General features: G+C 38.4%; 3 protein-coding genes across 4 annotated transcripts; 1 reads left to right on the top strand and 2 right to left on the bottom strand.

Annotated features, from left to right (window-relative positions):
* Positions 1-1,368: 1,368 nt before the first annotated feature.
* ndufb8 (NADH:ubiquinone oxidoreductase subunit B8) lies at positions 1,369-4,203 on the bottom strand. Its single transcript, XM_042398573.1, has 5 exons — positions 4,071-4,203; positions 3,707-3,833; positions 3,406-3,505; positions 2,527-2,682; positions 1,369-1,529 (listed from the first exon to the last, which is right to left on the bottom strand). Exons 1-5 carry the CDS (start codon positions 4,159-4,161, stop codon positions 1,437-1,439), a joined length of 567 nt encoding a protein of 188 aa, XP_042254507.1. The 5' UTR covers positions 4,162-4,203; the 3' UTR covers positions 1,369-1,436.
* Positions 4,204-4,638: 435 nt separating this feature from the next.
* Positions 4,639-6,967, bottom strand: gpx9 (glutathione peroxidase 9). Its single transcript, XM_042398575.1, has 5 exons — positions 6,139-6,967; positions 5,916-6,009; positions 5,302-5,432; positions 5,082-5,212; positions 4,639-4,983 (listed from the first exon to the last, which is right to left on the bottom strand). The coding sequence occupies exons 1-5, from the start codon at positions 6,268-6,270 to the stop codon at positions 4,926-4,928; spliced, it is 546 nt and encodes a 181-aa protein (XP_042254509.1). The 5' UTR covers positions 6,271-6,967; the 3' UTR covers positions 4,639-4,925.
* Positions 6,968-7,279: 312 nt separating this feature from the next.
* Positions 7,280-10,299, top strand: fbxl15 (F-box and leucine-rich repeat protein 15). 2 transcript variants are annotated; one of them, XM_042397413.1, is made up of 5 exons: positions 7,280-7,822; positions 8,166-8,325; positions 8,448-8,950; positions 9,067-9,297; positions 9,462-10,299. In XM_042397413.1, the coding sequence occupies exons 1-4, from the start codon at positions 7,797-7,799 to the stop codon at positions 9,254-9,256; spliced, it is 879 nt and encodes a 292-aa protein (XP_042253347.1). In that variant the 5' UTR covers positions 7,280-7,796; the 3' UTR covers positions 9,257-9,297; positions 9,462-10,299. The 2 variants fall into 2 exon arrangements, with proteins under 2 accessions (XP_042253347.1, XP_042253345.1); XM_042397411.1 differs by having other exon boundaries at positions 7,281-7,822; positions 9,067-9,293.
* The last annotated feature ends 13,178 nt before the right edge of the window (positions 10,300-23,477 follow it).

Here is a 23,477-nt window from a genome sequence, read left to right as displayed (position 1 = left end):
AGTGCCAAAGTCCCTCTTTTTGTTATGTCTGTGAAGATTCTCAGTAATCAAGATCATGGTTACTTAAGAGCACTGAACTGAGGGCAGCTGGACTTGGTTGTAGATACTTGAGGACGTCTCACCTCTCATCCAAGGGGCTTCTTCCCTGAAGAGTATCTTCAAATATCAACAACAAGTATCAAGTCCAGTAACCCTCGATTCAAGCCTTTGGTGTTTTGTTACTATACTTCCACAGCAGCTCAACAAGAAAACACTGTCCGAGGAGACACTTTTTATCTGTAAATATCCACTCGATGTGACTAACTCAGACTGCTGAAGCCTCATATAAGCTTCAGATAAACTTCTTTTAAATGCTTTTTTTTTTTTACAAACTGACTGTGGAAACTGTGGATTTTGGCTCCCATCACTTACATTGGGTACGCTTACATGCACACTAATATTCCACTATTATTCCAAATATGACAATATTCAGAATTTTGATACTTGTCATGTAAACAACATATTCCGTTTGGATATTCCGAAATAGGCTTTATTGCGAATGTAGCATTTACTAATTAAGACATGTGGGATATTATTGTGCTTTTAGGAGCATTGTTTGGTCATGTATACAGCGCATTCATAATCCTGTATGCGCCTCAATTGGGGTTTTTACCGCAGTTTGCGAAACACGGCCCTCTTCCCTGTTTACCCCTGCACATGCAAAATGACATATGCTGGAGCGGGAAGGCAGGCAGAGGAGAGGAATGAGAGGAGAGTGGAAAGCTGTTCAGGACGGGCTGGAGAAACATAGTGCGCTTTCTCCACGACGGGGAAAGAGGGGATTGGTTATCATCCTGACTAACGGTGACGACTCGGTGTGATGCACCAAACACACTCAGCGGTGTGGTAAACATCACGGGACACCCTAAGTACTGGATGTGCCTGTAACTATAAAGTCATATCAGTCATATCAATATCACTTATAAATATCAGGCAGCAGCTCACTTATATTTTTCACCTCGCTGGTTTACTTCACTGCCTGCGGAGATCTCGTGATTCCAGTTCCCACTGGAGCAGAAACCCTGAACACCTCCTGCATGTAAATGGGAATATTAGAGGAATATTCATTTCCGTTAGCCATGTAAACAGCTTAGTATGAATATTGCCTTTTTCGGAATAAGGACAAAAACCGGAATATTTTGTGCATGTAAACGTAGTCAGTGATAGCACATTTGAAGGGAATCTTTTAATAGCCAGTATGAGTGAACGGGAGGAATGATTAAGTTATTACAGTAGGAAAACCTCTTTCAGTGATCATATGGACACCTGACTTTTGTTCCTATGGCAGGTTGACTTTCATTCAACACACAAAACAGCACAAAACAGAGGTAACTGTTAACATAAGTCTTTATTCTTGACAGAAATATATATACACAAGTAGAATCAGACTGAAGTCTTTAAATTTCATAATGCTTGACTTCCTCAGGTTCTTTTTCAGGATTTCCTCCTTTCTCCAAGTACAGGTTGTTGTAGGGATACTGTTTCTCTGCCTGGAACAGAAACAAAGGCTTTAATGAAAACGTGCATGTTATTAAATGAAAGACATAATCCAAAACATTTTCTGTACAGGTGGCACAGTGCTAAACAGAAGTGATATTAAAACATTGGAAAACTGTTTAAGATACTTTGATATTTTCATGGAACTCATATTTTTCTTAACAGTCTTGCTCACATTGTACTTCAATGACTAAAAGCATTCACATTTTGTTTTTCAGATTCAAATAAACATACAGGTAATAAAGTAAAACACTCAAAGATGTCTGTAAAACTTTCTAATTCTACTGAAATACCTGCAGTACTTGAGAAGAAATTTATAATTATATATTCAGCCTGAATAATCTGTCATATTCTCCTTAAAAACATTTTAGATAAAAGGGTCGAGCTGTCAGCCCAAACTGATACAAAATACATCAACATAACACTGTTAGTTTATCCTTACATGCATAATTACACAACTCGTTAGAAGAACTGTGAACCTTTAAAAATTAATTGAATTCATTTCATTCAGTATTTCCACATGTACCTATTAGAGGTTAAACTTATCTCATATATGTCAAATAAGAAAGAGATTTGAGCTTCTCTGCCTAACCATATATTACCCAGTTAATGGTGAGGAATAACACAGTAAGCCGACATGCGCTGTGATTACACCTCTTTCTCTCTTTCTTTGGATCCCCATTAGCACCAGCATAAGCATTGGCTATTCTTCCTGGAGTCCACCACACATACAGTGTATGTATATGTATCTAAGGCACAATTCAGCATGGTATAATAACCATTGCACAAAGAGACTCATTAATCACTTGGGGGTTTTGTATCTGGTCCTGACCCTGTGGTAAGTGCAGGGATTATTAGAATAAATTAAGAAAAAATAAAATAATTTCCCAAGCCAGAGTGTTTTTTAAACAAGTGTGATGACTAGGCCATTTCACACACTTTGAAAACTAGTTTGCAAAATGAACAATGATTTCAAGCCTCTGTACTTACAACAGGTTGGTAAGCTGGGAATTTCTCCCCAAGGTAGAACATAAACAACATGAACCCGATGAAACCAAACAGTTGTTTGCACATTGAAGACCAGGACACGGGGCTGGGAGATGTATCCACACGGTTCCTGATGTACATGTCAAAATCCCAGTGCATCTAAAAATAGAAAGAGAGCAATCACTGATGAACTGTTGTGAGCAATCTTATACTGTCAGAACAATTTATTTTGTCATTTTAGTCAACTGATGATTGTACAGAGTCACTGCGTCCTGTTGAGAAAGAACTGCAAACAAGCTAATCTGAACACTGTCTACATACCCAACAGTAAGAGACCCTTTAAAGAGGAATAGAACGATGCACTTAAAAAGTAAAGCAACAATGGTTCTTCCAGACACTCTAGACACGATAATGCATGTATGATCTTTATCAGAGATTATACAATGTTATGTCAGTGTTGTGTCTCTTGACTGCAGCAGTAAAACACTATGAATTGTGTAGAAATGTGCAAATGATCTCTGAATGATATGAAGAAAGATAGAAAACTAAAATCTAGACCCCAAGTGATAATAGATTTTTTAGGCTTACATCAAAGGATGCAAAATCTGCTATCGTTTATATAAACACATAATATTAACAAACATTCTGATGATGATCTCTTACTTTTTTTTTTATTAATAGTGACCATCAACCAAGTTTGTACTAAGTGGGATATTTTATAGTTGACAAATTGACTTGTAAGTGCTTGGTGATGGACAAATTATGTACTGTTTCTAAATGACCTCCAATGTATATCTGCATTTCTGTAATGTACACGCCAATACCAATTTATCTATGACTTATCTAACAAAACAGTAGGAAATATTATCAGCACTATCTTACCGGCTCTCCCCAGTTCCTCCTCAGGTCAGGGTGGTCCCATTGGTACCAGGGGTCCCTCTCATGCTGAGATCTTGCAGGAAGCTTTGGATAATCACCATAGCTACAAAAACACAAAATGATGGCATATGTCATCTATTTAAATACTGTTGCTGGTGATGATGTCAGTACATCCTTTACGTGTGCATCTGGTAAACATAACCATGAGGACGTTGTACTTTTCCGCATCTGTCTTTGCTCTACAAAGAAATGACGTACAGTTTAAACTACTATGAATGTCAGATTCATTCAGAATAAATCTCACCCCTCGCCTTTGTCGGGATATGGTTCATAGTCCTCAACCCTCATGTTGTACTTCTTTGCTGCAGCAGCTCTCTCCTCAGGGGTATTCGGGAACGGACCAGGTAGACTATCCTTTGACGTGGCAGAAGCTGAAACAACAATCGGTGAATATGTGAATAAAACAGGTCACGCATATAAAGAATTTTGGAAAGAAACAACAATGTTATTCTGCTCGCCTTCACCCTCATTCAGAACAACGGTAGCCGCGTAGCTAACGTTAGCATGTCAAGGTTACGTAAATTCGGGGCTTCAAACTTTAAAAATTTGACACGTATCTTCGGAGAGATTCATCAGACAGCTTTGCAAAATGTTATAGTATAACTGACCTGCTCTACTTCCCGACAGAAGGGCTGGAATACCAGACCCTTTGCCTTTAGAAAGGGCTAGGGCCAACCGCCGGAAACCAACACCAGCCATGTTTACTGGCTGCTGCTGTCGGACAGAATAAGAAGTACGCGTGCGCAGGGTTGGAAGTACGGGTCGACATTAGGACCAAATTCTTAAATCTACAGTGTACAATACGTCTACATTGATGTTGTAGTAGTGACTGCTGACTGTGCCGACTATTCTCGATTAGTTGTTTAGACAATGAAATGTTAAAAAAAATAGCAAAAAATGCATTCATAATTTCTCAGAGGCGACGATGAGGTCTTCAAATTGCTTGTTTGTCTGACTAACAGTCCAAAATGTAAGGATATTCAATAAACTGTCATATATGACAAGGAAGAACAGCAACTGTTCACATTTGAGAAGCTGGAACCATCAAGTTTTTGTTATTTATGCTTGAAAAATGACTATAACGATTATTTGATAATCAAAATAGTTGCAGATTCATTTTCTGTTGATTGACTAATCATTGCAGTTCTACTGCTGACTGACCCATTATGTCTATTAATAACAGTAATATCAAGAGTGATAACAAAAGAAACTATAAATACATGAGGATTTGTTTTATAGTGTTTAATTCATATTTATTTTTCAGGAGCAGACACCATCACATCAGAGAAAAGTGTGAAAGTGACATGAAAACTCCTCCAGTGGCTGAAGGGAACGTGTTCTCAGAGTGAATGCACTGAAGCTCTGAGTCCTGTTCCACTTCCCATCAGATCCAGCTCAGGGGCACGTATGCATTTACTGGGGGATCGTCACTCTGCCACCGGTGATAAATTAAAGAAAGTCCATCAGAGAAGGTCTGCAATGTCCTTCTCTACTTTCTCAATGGGACAGTGGAGTTCATACCTGCAGCATAGAGAAAACATTAGACCCACTGTAATATGTTAGACCTAATGAAGGGCTTTTGAGATTTATAATTTTAGGTCTATGGCATATGACTTTACCTTCTGAAGGGTATGCCATCTGCAGTAATTAGGAACTTCTCAAAATTCCACCGAATATCATTAACTTTGATTGGGGACCAGTAGAATTTCTTTATATCTCCAATAACAGGGTTCACAAATGGCAAAGATTCCTGTGATAAGAAATGACAGTGTCAGCCTACAAGTGATTCATTCAGTAATCCTATACGTATATTTAAATCTTATATACAAAGCACAATACCTTTAGATAGGTGAAAAGCGGCTCTTCATTTAATCCATTCACCTCAACTTTGCTAAAGACAGGAAACTTTGGCACGAACCCTGCACCAGGTCTCACATACCTCAGAATATTTAAAGTTTCATGATTCACCTCTGTAAAAATATAAGTAAAGAGTTATTCATGATGTATGTGTCATGAAAACCATAATGTGTGTGTTCAGAAATTTGTGGATTTATACTAAATACATTCACAAAAGTACTGTACTTCTGTACAGGTTTGACGTACTTGTACTCAATTTGAGTATTTCAATTTAACTTTACATTTCTACTTATATATCTACTCCATTACATATTTTACTTGTTGTTCCACTACATCCATTCATTTACAAGATACCTTTCATATTCACATTAAGATTTTCCATACAAAACATAAGAAATATGATGCATTGCTATAGATCAAACTGCCCAACAGTATATGAATATGGATATAATCAAATTAGCTTACATGTTCATGCATCAGCAATAATAATCATACAAAAATGTAATCATAAAACACTGAAAAGGGCAATTCTGTATTATGAGTACTGTGCAGTATATGCTACCTCTGTTAAATTACAAAAGCTTTAATGTACCTACCAGGCGACTGAAGACCAAATTGGTTGCAGGGGAATCCTAGGACAGTGAAGTTGAGGTCACCAAACATTTCCATCAGTGCATTCAGTCGGTGGTACTAAGGAGCGAATGAGGGAAAAGAGCTCAAAATCAAATACCTCTAATAAAAAAAAATGACTGCACTGGTTATGTGTTATGAGATAATGTGGTCTGACTGTAATCAATCAGTGCTTCTGCAGAACATTACCTCCTCTATTGTTGACCCTCAGAAGGTGGCAACGTTGACGACCAGAAGCACCTTACCCCTGAAGTTACTGAGCGGAACCAGCTGTCCGTCCAGGGTCTCAGCAGAGAAATCATAGATTGATTTATTCGCCATGCCTGGACTTTAGCTTGTATATGGGATTGTAGTCAGTCAAGAGTGAGTATTCACTCAGCTATCCTGTTGGCTCGTCTCATTCTCTGAAACATACCTCATGGGTCAGCAATTGTTCAGCATGACTGACTTCATTGTTCTTCTGGGCAGAGGTGAGTTTGCAGAATGGTCATTTGTTCAACAGATGTAACATAGGAAGCGTGGCTGTTAGGACAGTGACAGCTAATTGGGATTCAAATTAAATGAACAAAATTGACATGTATGGGTCTGAAGAACACAGTAGTTTGGCAGCATCCTTTCCTCTTTACTACTGACAGTTACAGAAAGTAGTGTAACATTAAGGTGAGAGCTGCAGTAAATAAAATACAGGAGTTTTTACACTGATTTCTCCAGTTTTTGTGTGTTAATAGTTTTATCACAATGAGACAGACTGTTCATTTTGTTTCTGCAAAGTTAAATCTGTGCAGTGTTTTGTTCTTTAACACAACAGTATTGGTCTATTTTTAAAAAAAAAATTCTTTCCTGATCAGATCTATGTACAGGTTACTTTGTAACTACTCATTAAATGTAGGAAAAGACTGCTGACATTATTTTGTGCACAAAAGATAAAAAGTCCAACAGGAAACCGACCAATTCTGGAAAATATATGATTATAAAGTATAGGAGGTCTAAAAAAACATTCAAAAGAGTTGTTTTAAAAATCCTGAAGGCAAACCAATGTGTTTTTTTCCTCCCGCTTTATTGGCCAAATATTGAAATACACAATACACAAAAACAATATACATATACAGGAAAATCATCACAAAAAACTGTTGAACAATTTCAAAAAGGACATAGAAGGGCATTAAAGGCACAGCACCAAAAAAATTGAATCATGTATTTTAAAAAATCCCCAATACAAATAAGAGAACTGAGGAAAATAAATAAGTAAATAAATAAAGATTACAGGTGTGTAAAATGCCTTTATCATGATCTCTGACGTGAACCCGGAAGGTTGACACTGATGCATTCACTTTACTGCCTCGTAAACGCCAACGTCCATCTTTACAGTAGGCAGAAATCTCTAAAATACGACGCCCTCGACATTCATATAGGTATATCTTTGGTAGAAAGCGACAAGAAATTCACTCCTTATTCACAAGGTGGTGATAATTATTGTTTTAGTTAAGTAAAATGGCACAGAATTGGGCTACGTTGTGCTGAAATAACAAAACGAGTGGGGAAAAAATAGCCTTCAAAGTGGATAACATTGGTTTTAATCTATGAAAAGAGTTAATACTGTATCACAGTGACCATCACTTCCTAATACTGATTCAGTCTCCATATGTTGAAAAATTCACCCTTGTTTGATAGTTAATGTGCCACCCGATCTTAATATAATGTAGCTTTTTCCGACAGTAAGCGAAGGCAGCATTGGGCTTGGTTATTCTTCAATTGCTCGCAAAATGCTGAAGGAAAATATATTATTTTGGCATCTTTGTGGAGAACAAAACGTCCTTAAAAACTCTGTATAACAAATCCAAGCCATAATGGATGAAGAGGCAAAAACACGAACGTAAGTGCATCTTAAATACTGAATTTTGTATCTTGAAAGCAGCTGGAGCGGCTGCTATCGAGCTAACGTTAGCTGAGTTAACGTTAACGTTACACAGCTAGCGAGCAACAACGACCAAGTCACTGAGAAATGTAGCTCTATTTATTTATGGCAGCTGACTTCGGTTTAAATATATAGCCTATTATCGTGACAAGGCTGATATAACATCAGTTATTGCTAATGTAATGTTGCGGTCATTATTCTTGCTCTTTAAAGTGTTTAACAGTTACTATGCTCCCGTTTAAACTGCTTTGGCTGCAGTAACAAAGTTCAGCTGTAAACACGGTTTGCGTTTCTTCACCAGATGTCATCTTTTGGATTTGCCCTGGGAGGATGTACTAATTCCTCACATTTTATGCCATTTGCCACTGCAACACATTGTCAGCTTGCAGAGGGTGAGCAAGCAGTTCCATAACCTCATCCAGGTGTATCTAGCCAACTGCAGGACATTTGATCTGTCCCCGGTAAGTCCCGATGAGTGTTGCGTTTCATGTTTCCAGCCTTTAAATATATATTGAGAGGCATTTATCGTTGCAGCCCAAGTTCTTGAAGAAGTCTGCTCTCTGTTCTGCTGTGATATGCACAGGTTGGACCATGCATCCCCAAGGAGGCGTTTTGCTCCATGTTAAAGGACAACAAAGTTCTCCAGAGCCTGTCACTTCAGAACTGTTCAGACTGGGTGACAGACCAGGAGCTGCTGCCAGTTATCGGCCAGAACCAGCATCTGCTGAGAGTGGACATGAGCGGGTGTGCTTGGCTCACCCGCCACTCCCTGGTGGCTGTGTCATTGAGCTGCATGCACCTCCAGCACTTGGGCCTGGCACACTGTGAGTGGGTGGACAGCCTGTCCCTGCGCAGCCTGGCTGACCACTGCGGGGGGCTGCAGTCCATCGACCTCACCGCCTGCCGCCAGCTCAAGGACGACGCCATCTGCTACCTGGCCAAGAAGTGTTTGAAGTTGACGTCTCTATCTTTGGCAGTCAATGCCAATGTTACTGACGAGTCGGTGGAGGAGGTGGCCAAGAACTGCAGGGGCCTGGAGCAGCTGGACCTGACAGGTTGCCTGCGGGTCAGGAACCAGTCCATCAGGTATACCATATATTTTTTCTTAGTGTAATCCAACTAACTTTGTGCCACTCTGCCCACACTTGCTTTACCGCACTTGTGCACCCATCTATAAGATCTTTTGCATGCTGTGCTCACAGGACGCTTGCAGAGTACTGCCCGAAGCTGCAGTCCCTGAAGGTGAATCATTGCCACAATGTGACAGAATCAAGCCTCGATCCTCTACGAAAACGCAACGTAGTGATTGATGTTGAGCCACCTTTACAGAGGGCACTGGTACTTCTTCAGGATGTGCTGGGTTTTGCTCCTTTTATCAATCTCCAGATATAGCTAAAGGGCCATCTGTCTGTCCAACAAGTGCACACAGGTAGGTAATATCAGCAGTATATCTACTAATTGAGCTTCTGACATATTTATATTCAAAACTGACTGTCAAAGATCCAAACAGGGCCAAATGTCAACCACAATGAATTTAGTACTTGTCTATTTTGAGTGACAACCAATCATTTGTAACATTCACCTTCTTGTATTACAGGTGTCTTCACATCAGAGTCGATCACCATCAGCTGCATCACATGGGCATGTGGATTCTTCTGAGAAATGTGAAGACAATCCAAGAAGACATGTATGAGTTGCACTTATGTTGGTGTGCCAAAATAATGTGGACAAAAAAAAAAAAAAACCTCACTTGAATATGATCAAAGATGCTTATTTAAGAAGAAACTGAAAACAATTCTCTTGCATATGACTGATGAAAGCCATGTACTTTTAAGAATTGCTGCGTCATGTTCAAAAGATGTCACTGAACTTTTTCTTAATCTTTCAGTGTTGTGATAAAGTGACTTTTTTGAGGCGCAGTTCGAAGTACAGCATTTTGTTTTGTTGGTTTTTAAACAAGGTTCTTTGTGTATATGACATTGTAAGAAGCAGTTATCTTATGTTTCATTTAGAAACATTTAAAAAATGTTTGAGTTTAATTAAACATTTTATTCTGCATGTATGTGCCAACATCAATATTCTGTCACTTAACACAGGTTGTGTCTGGCCATTGGTTTTATTTGTACAGGTTTTATTGTCTCCACTACTGCTGAGACTTCTGCTGCCACCGCAGTACAATAAAGGTGGATGCAATTGCTTTTGTGCTGTTGATCGTCTGTCTTCCAGAAGCTCCTCGCTCCTCAGGATCATCCACAGACCTCACTGTCATTAAAAATGTTAATTTCTTACTCTATTATTACTCTACTATTACACCAAAACTATGTTCATTGCTGAATCCCATGAGGGTTAATTGGAAAATTGAATTTTTGTGACGTTAGTGAAGCAACCCTTGCAATCCATATTGTTAATAAATGCATCCTAGTCTTTGAAATAAGTATATGATTTCATTATGACTCTTTCCCGTTATGCCTTTTAAAAGTATCTGTGTGTAGATGATGTTGCCTAGTAATACAGTAAATGCATTATATTAAAAATATTCAATTGTCAAGTACCATCAAAAATGATTGTTGTCACTTCTCTGCTGCCATAAAGAAGCGCACAAATGCATCTGTTAGGATATTTGGGATACTTGTAATGTAGTTTGATGTCACTTTGTTCAAGTGTCCATTGCTGAGTATAGAAGTCAAAGACAAAAGAAGTACTCTTCAGGTATAAGTAACATGGTTTTAGGTAAATTAAGGGACTGTTCTTGACAGATTTAACACAAACAAATGTTCAAAATAATGACCCTTAACCCCTTTTTAAAAAACATCCCAGCCAACAGATTGCTTCTCTGTCAATAAAAAGGAGGTTGCTGTAATTCCCTTGACTGTTAAGCATAAGAGGCCTTTGTCAAAGTGTTGCACTAGTGTGTTCTGAGATGAGGTGACTTAATCTGACACAAGGTGGCAGCAATGAGTCAGGATATTTGTTATTCTGTTCAAGAAGCTGCATGACTTCTAAACTACAGCACATGTTGGAACCATATAGTGATATTTAATGAGAAATATGTCAGGAACCAGGGTCAGGAGTATATAAGAAGGTCAAGACTCCCTTTCTCTATGCTTTAGAGAACAAATCTAAGTGTTTGACTGGTTAGGCATGTAGTGGGAAAAAAAACTTATGATCTTGTTAACACTTGATGCAGTGAATGCACAATAAGAATTAATGCTTCCCCTTGTTGCCACAGCTACGTGCTAAAAATCCCTCTTATAGTTTCCTCTGGTGGTACGATTGGCAGACTATATTGTAACTTGTCTCTGTGACAACACAACAGGTCTATTTTCCACTTGATGGCATGGTTTACCCCATCTGCTGCGTGCTGTCCACAAGCCGAATTTTGCACCAGCAGAGAGTTGTGTTTGCAGGGCTTCAGGGATCGAACAGCATCCTTCTGTTAGCTGTGCTGATCATCATATTGTACCGCCGTGCCTCCAAGGAGACATCACAGTGTCATTAGTTATAAAGAAAATCTTGAAATTTCAATTCATGTAGAAACTGATGTGCCATATATATGCAGTAGACACCCTTATTTAACCAAACTGAGCTTAATTTTTTTCCAACTCTGCAAGCAAAGATAAGCAAGAGTCTGGGTGACATCATACAGTTTTCCCCTCAAAATAACAAATGATGCAAAATAGATAACACTCTTGTGTCATACTGCATGGAAAAGGAATTTAGATTAACTGCAAGACATTTACTGGAACAAAAAATAACTTCTGCAGCTATAACAATCAGTGAAAAAACATGTTCAGTGTTAAACAGTAACCCAACAGTGGCCTGTCCTTATTGTGTTGCTGCTCAGCAGTCAGCGGGTTAAAAACGCTTCAGACTACATTCATCATGTAGGACCTCAATTAGCATTGATCTGCAGGGGGGGAAAGAAACATCGCCGTGTTATTATATACCACGCAGCAATTTCTGTTCAAGTGATTGAGTGTATGGGGGGGATTCCTCAAACATAGCCTCACATATTTTGTCTTCCTGTCAATAATCTGGCACTTTTCTAAATTATTGATCAATAGCAACTGATCATTTCATACCAAGGCGCAACAATGAAGTTGGTTATTCAGTATGCAGTTTTAGCCCCTGGCAGCGTGTAATATACTGTACTTATTAAAACTAAGAATAAATCTCATTTTAATCTCTGGCTGCTTTCAAAGTCTGTTTATGTTGTTTAGAGGCTCATCGGTTTCATTCATGTGTGTTGTGACAGCTGGTTTACTAACAGGACAAACCATGATCCTTAAAAAGAAAAAAAACAATTAACAACCAGGTAATACAGACCTTTTTCACTGCAGACATGTCATAATAGGAGAAAAACAGATGTTACTAATACCATTAAGGACAGTGACTCAGTTTTATGCTACTGTCCAAAGAAGGCAGCAGCTAAATGGAATTCAGCCTTAATTAATTTGACTATTTACACCTGTGCTGTTTCTACTGTGACATGTAAAATGTCTGCAGTGAAAAAGGCCAATTATGGCTGTCGTATTCTCATCGGAGTCTCTTTGCTTTGGCATTTGGATTAGCTCTGATAAGGTATATTTGTTCTTTGACCGAAATGGCAAGAATGACATGCATTGTTAATACTTGTTAATATAAACACACAAGTACAGGGGAAAATTCTGATTAATCCTCTTGTTTTTGAGGTGGATTAAAATGACAAAGACGGCGTCGTAAGTTTCCCCCAAACTTATCCGCAGGCACACATTTACTGTTTGCCATTTGTAGTTTCTTTATTTCTCAATCTTTTTTTTTTATCCCATTGAAGGTAACAAACACAAACAATCAGATAACACATATACGGTACAAAGTCTTTTTTTTAGTATGGACATACAACAATCTTCAACAAAACAAAAAGACACACACATCCATCCTTCCATTTGTAGCAGGGTGTACACATAATACAAATTCCTATAACGAGGTAGGAAAAAGGAAAATATCTCAGTGAAATACATCAATACACCATGGGATGTAAATAAGTATATAAGTAAACAAATACAAATAAATAAAAGAAGTAAACATGGAAAATAAACAAATGAAAATGTCCTCTCCTTACTAAGTTAACAATAGTTTTGTTTCAGTGTCGCTCATTTTATGTTCTTTCAGTAAACAAAATAATTACAGTAATATTTTATAATTTTATTAATATTTTAATATTTTAACTAGTTTGTTATACAAGAAACTTGGGAATATTATATATAATCTACTGTTAATACTTTAGAATAAAAACAGTCACTGCCATTTGGATCTCAGTAACCATATCCAAATGCGCTGTATGGTGTAAATGAATAATGAGGGATTTCGGTAAATCATGTTTATTGTACTGTTTTTTCATTAACTTTCTGAAAATATAATGTTTCTTAACAGTTTTCCTACATTTAAGTAGCTGTTGAACTTTGTCTTGTGTCCTGAAGCATCCAGTCAAAACAAGAGAGATGAATGTCAAAAAAGACCATATTTTAGTTTAGAAAAGCAAGAGAAATACGATAAATATACTATGGATGAATTTTCATCTAACATTAAACAACTGGATAATAAACTGAGTCATTATCAAAACAGTTTTTAGTCATTTATATGAATGCAAAATATTATTTTCATCTTCAGCATGTGTAAAAACCAGATCCTGCTCAGGAAAACAATCAGAAACTGGTTACTTTTCAGCTTCCTGTTAAGTAAACGATGTTCATATGAGGTGGAGAGAGAATTACTGTAGCTGTTCAGAGAGGTTCAGAGATGGGCCAAAAACTGTGTCAGAGATTTTGTTCATTTTCATATTTTTAATTAACAGACTTTTTCTCCCGTCTTCCATCAGTGAATGAGTCTTTCTTTCATTTATTTGATGTAGTTTATCTCCTCCAACCATTCATATACGACCTTATTGGATCCTGGGACTTAAGGATCCATCTTTTGGCCACCAGAGAAGCATAACTAATGACAACATTAAAGTGGCTTTGTGAGCATGGCCATCAAAATGTCGATCAACCAAGCAAGAAATAATGTTGGATTTTAAAATCAGCATGAATAAACATGTATGTTTAGAATCCGTCGAACTCAACCGCAAGGGGCTCAATTTAGAGAGATTTTGAAGGTGTTGATGTACTTGTGGAAGACAAAGTCTTCAGTGTTCGTACAGTGTGTGTGTCATGGATGTCAGTATAGTGGTTTTATCAGCTTCTATGCGGAGTGAGTAAGTGACGATGCCACACAACACATCTTCAGGGTGCCATCTAATTGAAGCGACATTTAAAGCTTTCCTTGGACTCATAACTGTCAGATCCATTAGTATCTCTCTAATTGCTCCGTTCCTAACCCCAGACTGGACAGGAAACACATGGTCAGCTAGCTGTGGTTAGTACTCGCATAGTTTATCTACTCATTAAGACATTTTTCTCATTCGCTTTGAGTGAATAGAGCATCATGACCAGTCTGACTCACAACTATTCCCGGCTTAGGTGGAGAATGTGTTGGCCCAGTTCTTGTTAGAAAGAGCCCACATATTATCTTTTCCATCAGCAACACCATCACTTTTTACTATTTTAAATAAGGAATCATGGGTTGTGGCAAATATTATAAGAAAGAATATAAAGATTTCCCACTGAAATATATTAAAAATATTCTTTATTGAAATACTTTTCTGTCCTTTTTGTAGCAGTATTATCCTGCTGACATTCTTGCCTACATGATTAACAGATTAAGGAACCTTTTGATCAGAAAATGACTTGACAACAACTTTGATAATTGCTTAATCACTGCAGCAAAATGCTGAAAAACATTTACTGATTGTAGCTTCTCAAATTTTAAGGGTTTATTTGTTTTACATAATTGTAAACAGAACATCTTTGGATTTTGGACTGTAAGGGGGACATAACAAACCATTTGAAGTTACCTTTGGTCTTGTTATGATTAAACATCAACAAAAAAGATAGATTACCTGTTAATGAGAATGATCATTAGTTGCAGCCTTAATACCACAATTGTAAATATTGGTGTACAAGTCAAAACTGAGTGATGAACTGAAGCTGAATCACCCCTACTGTTAATCTTAATATGACGAGCTGCTTAGGCAGTGTGACACTTATTCACCAGGTAGCATTTGATATAACAAAGTATTTGTTGCACACTTTGTCATGCAAATGGGAATTCGTACAGTCGACCAATATCTGTGCGTACAGCCCATGAATATAGATGTTGTAGTTTGGGTTTTCAGCAGAAGTATTTTCTATAGTGGAGGCACAGCTGGAGCTTCGGGTGTTAAAGACCTTCTTCAAAGCCATGCATCAGTGGTGTAGCATCTTTAAAGGTAACATAAGCACTTCAAGGATAGATTCACATTTTTCGACATGTTCATATGCACGTTGAAAAAGTTATTACTTCCTGTAATATGTAGAATAAAGAGATTTTAACACTGAGTGGTGCACATTTGGGCTAACATTAGCTACTTTAGTGAAATTGTGCTAACAGGGCAGATATTGTAATCAAGTAACATTAAACCTACCGAAATATTGTGTGACAGCATCCTGTGAGGGTCTTGTTAGTGTAACTCCTTAACCACAAACACCGCAGAGCTACATGTCAGAAAAAATCACTGTTTTTCTGGCTCAGTTGAAGTCCCCGGGCCAGTGAGAGCAGCAGGCGAGGGAACTGTCCATCACACCTGTCAATCAACACCCACACAGCAAACATCTAATACTGTAAGTCTTCACATCTTATTAATAGAGCAATGATTTCCAAAATGACCACCAGGACACTTATTAGAGGCCTCGAATTTAGCGATTGTGACCATAATGACTCATTGATGCTTTTTGAATGGGAGTCAGTTGGAGCCAATGATTTTTTGGAGGCAGCATCTAGTGGCCATCGGTGGCATTGCACTTTCTGCATTTACTTCAGCCTTAAGCTGTGGTAGTTGACTCAGACTGCTAAAGCACCATGTTATTTTCAGCTGACTTCTAAAATGCATTAAGAAGACAGTGGATTTACCCCCCTTTGCAAATGAGATGTTTCACTTCATGAGCTTGACAAATAATGGGTCTGTTTGTCCTTTAAAAGCAGGTGCGTTGCTCCACTTTCTCAGCCTTTGGTTCCCCACTCTGTCCTCGAGCCTCCTGCCAACCAGCCTTGAGTTCCTGCCCAATTTTGAGCACCCAAAGGCCAAGTTTTATAGATATGCTCAATTTGCCTGCAATATAAACATCCTAATAGAGAACATGTATTTACAATAAGCATGATGAGGATTCATACTGGCAGGATTTTGCATTGAAGCATTTTGTCCTCTGACTAATCTGGGCTGCTAAATTGTGAGTAACTGTGTTGAACTTGTGTCCTCCAGCCAGCAGAGATCAGAGTTCAGCATTCTGCCGTAATCACAGATCACATCTTGTTATGGTTAGTGGACACTGAAAGATGCTAGAGGCTGTCTCATCATTTACTTTGTAGGGAGGCTCAGATCTGATTCAGGACAAAGAGAGAAAACAGCGGACAGTCTATGGAGTGTGGTGAATATAATCATTTGTAGTGGGTTATAGTTTACATGTTTGAAGCCACAAAATGATTAATATCACCTGAACTATTCTACTGTTCTACTGTTCGTCTACTGTGTCTCTTTTCTGCTTTGTTGCCTCACTGTCTAGAAAGTCTGACGTAAATGCAGCTCTCAGCATTATTTCACAAATGGCGCACAAACAGCAAAATATGTGTTTAGTACATGTCTCAGCCTGTAGATTAATGACATTAACGAAGTTTCCATTAGCACAGCGATCGGGGGAGACAGAGGCGTCCATGCGTAAATCCACATGACTGAATCACTGATAAGAGAAAATGAAACACATCTCTATGGGCCAAGAGGGGCCAGGAAACGCCACTCCAAATTAGCCCGCGGCCCAATTTGTTGTTACTTCATTAACCGACCTCTGTATCTGCATCTGTAGGGCAGGGGAGGGAAGTTGTGACCCATCTTTTTGCCTAAAAATTCCCCACTCTGCCTTTACTGGGCCTCTGGAAAAAAAAAAAAAGTTCCCTGTGTAGAAAGGCAGCTGGGAAAAGGATCTGCCTGGCACAATACCAGAGAGAGAGAAGCTCCATCAGCCAGTGCTGTGCACAAGAAGAGTTTTAACTGGGTGTGAATCCCCTATCGAAAAATAATCTGGAGCATGTCAGTGTGCTAGCAGGGGGAGCTCAGGCCTGAAATGTGAGAATAAAACTCTCTTTCCAACATAGTTTTTTGATCCCAACTTGATGATTAGTTGCATAATCTCAGTGCTGATATTTTTTCTGAGTAGTCCTTTGTTTCATGACTTATTCAGTAGTTATCAGATGACCTTAAATATTCATATCTCTGTCCTGTTCAGATTAGTTAAGAGTCAAAGTGCTTGGAGTATAAAGTTTCAGATCACACAAGATTAAGGAATAGTGTGTAGCTGCTTCCAAAAAGCGTTTTATAATCATGTGAAGTATTCAAACGGTTTCTGCTGACATTTAATTTTCTTGGTTGCAGCTGTATGTTTGCACACTAACACTGGTATGGTTGACACAAGACACATTTTCCAGCTGTTTATGAACATTCAGTTAGGGAAGTGCTTAAAGCACATACTGATGCCTGTAGCTGACACTGAAAACTATGCCTTAAAGACAATTCAATAAGTCGCAATCTCACAATCTCCCTGGTATCCTTCACAGTGTCAGATTTGGCACTTCTTTACTGTTAGAGTAAGCAGTGTTTTGATTTTTACTTTCAAAGAGTCATAAGGTAACAGTACACAGTAATTTAACCCTTGAATTCAAGCTCTGACAACAAAGGTTGGATGTAAAGCTCATCTTAGTTTGGTTGTTAATGGGGATAATGTACAGGAACCTCCAAATATACAGTAAATATCAGATGCCTTGGAATAAGCATGTAGACTATTTTGAACAGAGGCTCAGTGGAAAGCTACAGTAATATATATATAAATAATATCTTATAAGGACATTCCCTAAATATAGGTAGATTCTTATTTTATTAAATCAACAATATTTCAAAATACATTACAATATGGTATTCATATTATTGAGCAAATTATTCCTCATGTTTAAAGAATAATGCAGATGTATCATTCAAACGAACCCAAATTACAAACTTTTTAAAAAATAATTGTGTACAGACACTTATGTTCCTTAGAGGTGGAAAACGTATTTTTTATTGTTTATTAAATGATGATTATTATATATGCAAATGTCCTGCATTTATGATCATTTGCTTTGCCTGGATGATTATTAAAAACTTGTTGTGTTTTATGAAGAGGATTTCTGTGGCAAAGAGAGAAGGATTTGTTTCATATCTGCAACTAAACAATCCGTTTACTGTTAGACTGATTATGAAATAATACATATGTGGTAATTACATCATAAATTAATTTAAAAAAAAGAAACGCAAAAATATGTTATTGGATGAATGTTGTGAGATTATAGTCACACCACATTAGCCCCTGAAGTGGATCAGTGGAGGTTCAGGTGGAGGCACAGAGGCCTTTTCTGCTCTTATCTGCTGATGGAACTGGCTGTCTAGGATGGCTAGTTTCTTATCTTCCATGGCCCACTAATATCCACAGGGGACCAACACCGTTTGGCACCCTGAAATCCTTTCTCCTACACCGGATGGGAAAGCAGCCTGAGTGGATCACGGGGGCTGGAGACATGGATGCCATATGGCCCCTTTTTATTCTCTGTGGAGTTCAGGCCTTTGGGATGCCCAGCATCTAAATGCACACAAGAGATTTTCACAATATGTGCCGTGACAAAGGCATTTTGGCAGTTTATGTTGTTGTTTGTCGTTGCTGGCACATCACTGGTATTCATTTGCATTTTTTAAAATCAAAGATGTGTTTTTTTTCCCTGACTGTATCTGTAGACACATGAGCATGAAACAGTATTTATTTAGATTTGCAATCAACACATCTTTTAGTTGATCATTGGATATTTTTGCACAAAATATCTTTATTTAACCCTTTAACATACATTTTTGCATATTTGTTTCCCCTTAAGTATCTGAAATATTTGAAAATACATCTTTATCTTTGGTCTATTATCATATATTTTCTGTATCAGCTTGTTCCAACTCTTAATTGAAGCTATAAGATGTTTATATTCACTAAAATATTCAAACCCACACACACACACACACACATTTATATACATAAATAGATACAATGCAGATACAATATAGTTTTAAACCCTTATGTATGTGTGAACATGAGGTTAAGTAAACTAATTATTGGAGCTTGTACCATAGTTACAGGACACGGTGCAATAACTAATTACCCCAAATTTTCTGAATATGATAGCTTTGAATTTTTTTGGAAATTAAAATTTGGGCTTAAAGTTGTTAAAGTCCAAAGCACAAAAAGGGGTTTGTTTTTATTTTGTTTAACTCGTCCAACACAAGCACAGGGGAAAACATGCATAGGTGTTTCGGCCATGCCTTCTTCAGTGTACAATTTTCATGGTTTGCGCCTCTTAACTTTTCACCAACAATGAATGTCAATCAACTTATTTCCAACAGGTGTACCAAGTGCCTACCTGTGATAAGAAGCGTCCTCGTTGAAAACTTCACAAGGCCCCTTCCCAACATTAAATCCCATAAGTTTAACAACCAAAAACAAAATCATACACACATTCACAGAATACTATACATACAGATTATACAAGCAAACACATTTTTAATTCTGTTTAAATTTGTAAAAGAACGGCTCCATCTTTCAGGCTTGATTGACAGGGCTGTTAAAAAAAAAAGCAAAGGGTGCACTACTGTATCTGGCCAGCTGAGGACATGCTTTCCTCAGACTGGGAGAGGGGAACATATAGCTTTATGTAGCCTCACCTACTCACTGTATCCCAGCATTGAGCATCTGTTGTTAAATGTGGGTGTTTTATTCACTCATTCGATATTTAACAACCTACTACCAACTAAATATGTAAACTAATAGACGTTGCTTATGATTTATCTCAAATAGTTATTTTAAAATACCACCAAGTCCATCAGTGCAGATATGGGGACATAAGCTGCCCCCACAGTCTTGAATAATCAACTTTTCCCATGCAGGTGTAATCCACCACAGCCCAATATGTTTATGACGCAGGCTGGGAGACCTCCATCGAACTTCTTTATGAACTAGATTGAGGACAATTTTCCTGCTGAAAGGTGGTCTACCTGGAAGGCCGGGGCTGCCTGCCAGCTGCATGTCATTTCTATCAAATGTGGCCGGGGTCTGTCAATTAAGAAAACACAGGGCAATCTGTGGCTGCTGAAAGAGATCTCCTTGGCCTGCTCCCAGGCTGAGAGACGGCCTTTTGTTCCCAGGCATGTCTCACATACTTTCAGAGCCCAGATAAGCTCAGGCTTCATGAAGCCCTGCTTTATATTTGCCCACTGTAATGTCTCTGTGGGGTCAGGGAATATGGGGAAGCACTGTCGGCGAAAAGGTAATATCCCCCCTCCCACACACACATTACGGGGTCAGGAATAGAAGCCACAGGTTAGGTGGTCCTGAGGCCTGGCCAGGGGACTTTTTGCTGAATGATCCCCTCCTCCCATGTGCCCACCCTTGATCCTTTTCTACCTCTTTCATACCAAAGACGTAAACTGCAAAACAAGCAGGCAGCTTTAGCCGTTTCCTGAAATCGGATAAACAGGTACTCTATGGCTGGATCTGCCAGTGTGGGGGGAAGGGAATTTGTTTTAGTACTAGCCGGACCACCCACAGACAAGTAAATAGGTATATCAAGGTAGGCTGAAATATAAGTAGAGGCGAAAGGGAGGTTCAAGGCCAGCAGGTAGGGGGGTCACAAAGGACTGGGACCTCTCAATGACTTGGCGTCGTTGTGGTTTATCATAAAATATGTCTAGTAAAAAGAACAAGGCTAAAGGCAAATACCAGGCATTCTTTGTACAAGCTACTCTTACATGAGTCAGATTTACTTCTAACTTGTATAGAACGAGTGTGTGTGTCAGGTATGTGCAGTTTTATGATTTATTGTTCCTGGTGATGTTGACTGTAAATTATTTTGGTTTTTCATTCATTAAAATAGACACAGTTAATTGCATCATGTTTTATTTTTTTTAATTATTTACAGTGGCCTGTTGGAATTTCAGCAAAATAGCCATGCACGAGTGAGATATTTACAGTCCTGTGTGTTGAGTGTGTATCCATTAGGATATATATATAGGATAATGTAGTATGTGGACACACACTTTCAGTTTTAAAAATATTCTTTTTTACTGTCCTTATTTGAAATTCGACAGCAGAGAAATGACTTTAAATGAGGGGAGAGAGATGTGGAACGTCATGCAACAAAGGTTCCCGGTTGGACTCGAACCAGCGTTCAAGATAATGCCTGAAACAAACAAGTCTGAAGGCAAAAGCATTTATTCCAGTTCCTAAGACCACAGTCGAAGATGGGATGAAGAGCCTACTGGTATAGAGTGGCACTGGACATGATAATAATTCAAATCAGAATCAGCTTTATTGGCTAAATATGTTTAATACACAAGGAATTCAACTCAGAGACTACAGAGAGAGATAATGAGACATAAACATATAGCTATTATGTACAGGCAAGTAGGTGGAAAAAGAAAAGAAAAAAAATATATAATGGGGATAAAAGTGCACACATTTGGATAATCTGTCCTCTAAGGCATTTATGATCCTGTCTAGTTGCACCTGTCTCCTACTCTTCTAACAGATTGTCAGTTTCAGAAAGTTACAAAAATTGTTAGATGCAGCCTCTCACATTTCTGATGTCAGAAATATGTGGGGTTGCTTCAGACACTGTTTGACTATCCAACAAGCACTTCTGATGAAGCTTACTGACCCCTTTAAATTGCTAGACCAGGTCACTCCTTTGTCCATACTTTTGTCTACTTATAGTTTGGGGATGTTTTTCATGGCTTTGCTTTCAATTAAAGGAATGATGATGTTATAATAGTGTGCTTTCAACGGTTTGGTGTAGCCCTTTTTCTATTTCAAATGCCCCTGTGTACAAAGCCAGGTCTATAAAGAAATAATTTTCCCAGTTTGGTGTGGAAGAACTTGACTGACTTGCACAGAGCCTTGACCTTAACCCCATCCAATACCAGCGGGATGAACTGGTGTACGACTGAGAGCCAGGTCTTATCACTCAACATCAGAGCCCAATTTTGGCTGAATGGAAGAAAATCCCTGCAGCCAGGTCCCAAAATCTTGTGAGGAGCCTCCCAGAGAGGTGAGATTTTCAACAATGTCCATATATTTTTGGCCACAAAGAGTCAGATGTGCATTTTTATTATTGGTTGCTATTGAATATTTCATATCTCTGATGTATGTTTTATATGTTGCAAGGATTCATTTTTTTATGATTACACAAAAACAAAATCCTAGCAGCTGACAAGATAGTGCTGTTGTAAAGTATTGAATCTTGATGGCAGATATTATAAATCTCCTCTCATCTAATACGTTGAAATATACACAGTTACAGTATTTGGATTGTTACTTTTTTTTGCTTTTGACTGTTAATGATGGTTATAGTAGCCTACGCAGTCATTTCTTTCATCATTGTCAGCAAATTGCCCATGCAGCAGTGAGGTATTTAACGTCCAGCCTGGGTCTAGTTCCATTAGATAGCTTTAAGACCATGCTGAGTGCTCTTGAAAATTAGTTTTTTGGCAACTTCCTAGGATGCACAGTCTCCCAGCAAGCCACCAAGGCTTTGTCAAGACCGCGCTGGTTTAAGCTCGCAGCTTTTCAAGCCTCCCATTATGCCTGACTCAGTCGGGCAGAAAGCAAAAGAGCCTTTTCTGCAGTCATGTGGGCATACTGGCATTATACACAGTTCAGTATTAGATATTTGTGAGTCATATAAACAGAAGGGAGGGCACTGAGACTTCTTGAGGAAAAAAAAAAAAACTTTATAATTGGGGAGTTATATAAGTGTCTAAATCCTCCTCCAAGGATTTCATTTTTCCCCCATTGTGTGTTTTGAAAAGCAGGAAGACCTCACAGCAGAGGTGACAAATCCTCTGACATAGAAATCACGGTGGTACAGTTTAAGGACTGTAAGTAAAGTCTTCGAGTCTTGAGGTGAGGGGTAGTTAGCCTCCCACTATGAAGTCATTATTCAATATTCACCAAACAGTACATTTTTTTTTGTTTTTATGTGCAACAGCATCAGGAATGTGGATGTTTAAGGTGAAGGGAGCAATTAATTCCTTCTCAAAATCCTTTCTAAAATGGAATTGCATCGACTGGAAAATTATCATATTTGCATCTTTACTATAATATGTTGGCTAGTAATCTATTAAGATCTGTTTGCACAGATAGCACTGCTCAAAATGCACATATCGTACCTCTTCTCCTGAAATCGTCCCACTTCTTGAGTCTCCTTTTAGACATTCAGTTCTATTTAGCCTCATGCACCCTTGTGTAGATTTGTTATGGTTCTCTTCTTCCTTCTGTAGCCTCCCCCAATTATAAGCTGTATAGATTTCCCCATGGTGAGTCCCTGTCCTCTCTTCAGATCTACTCCGTTCATGTGTGTGTCTGTGAGCTACTTGTGTGTGTGT

Source organism: Thunnus maccoyii, chromosome 20, assembly GCF_910596095.1.
Source record: "Thunnus maccoyii chromosome 20, fThuMac1.1, whole genome shotgun sequence".
NCBI lineage: Eukaryota > Metazoa > Chordata > Actinopteri > Scombriformes > Scombridae > Thunnus > Thunnus maccoyii.
This window is presented reverse-complemented; position numbering and strand designations above follow the sequence as displayed.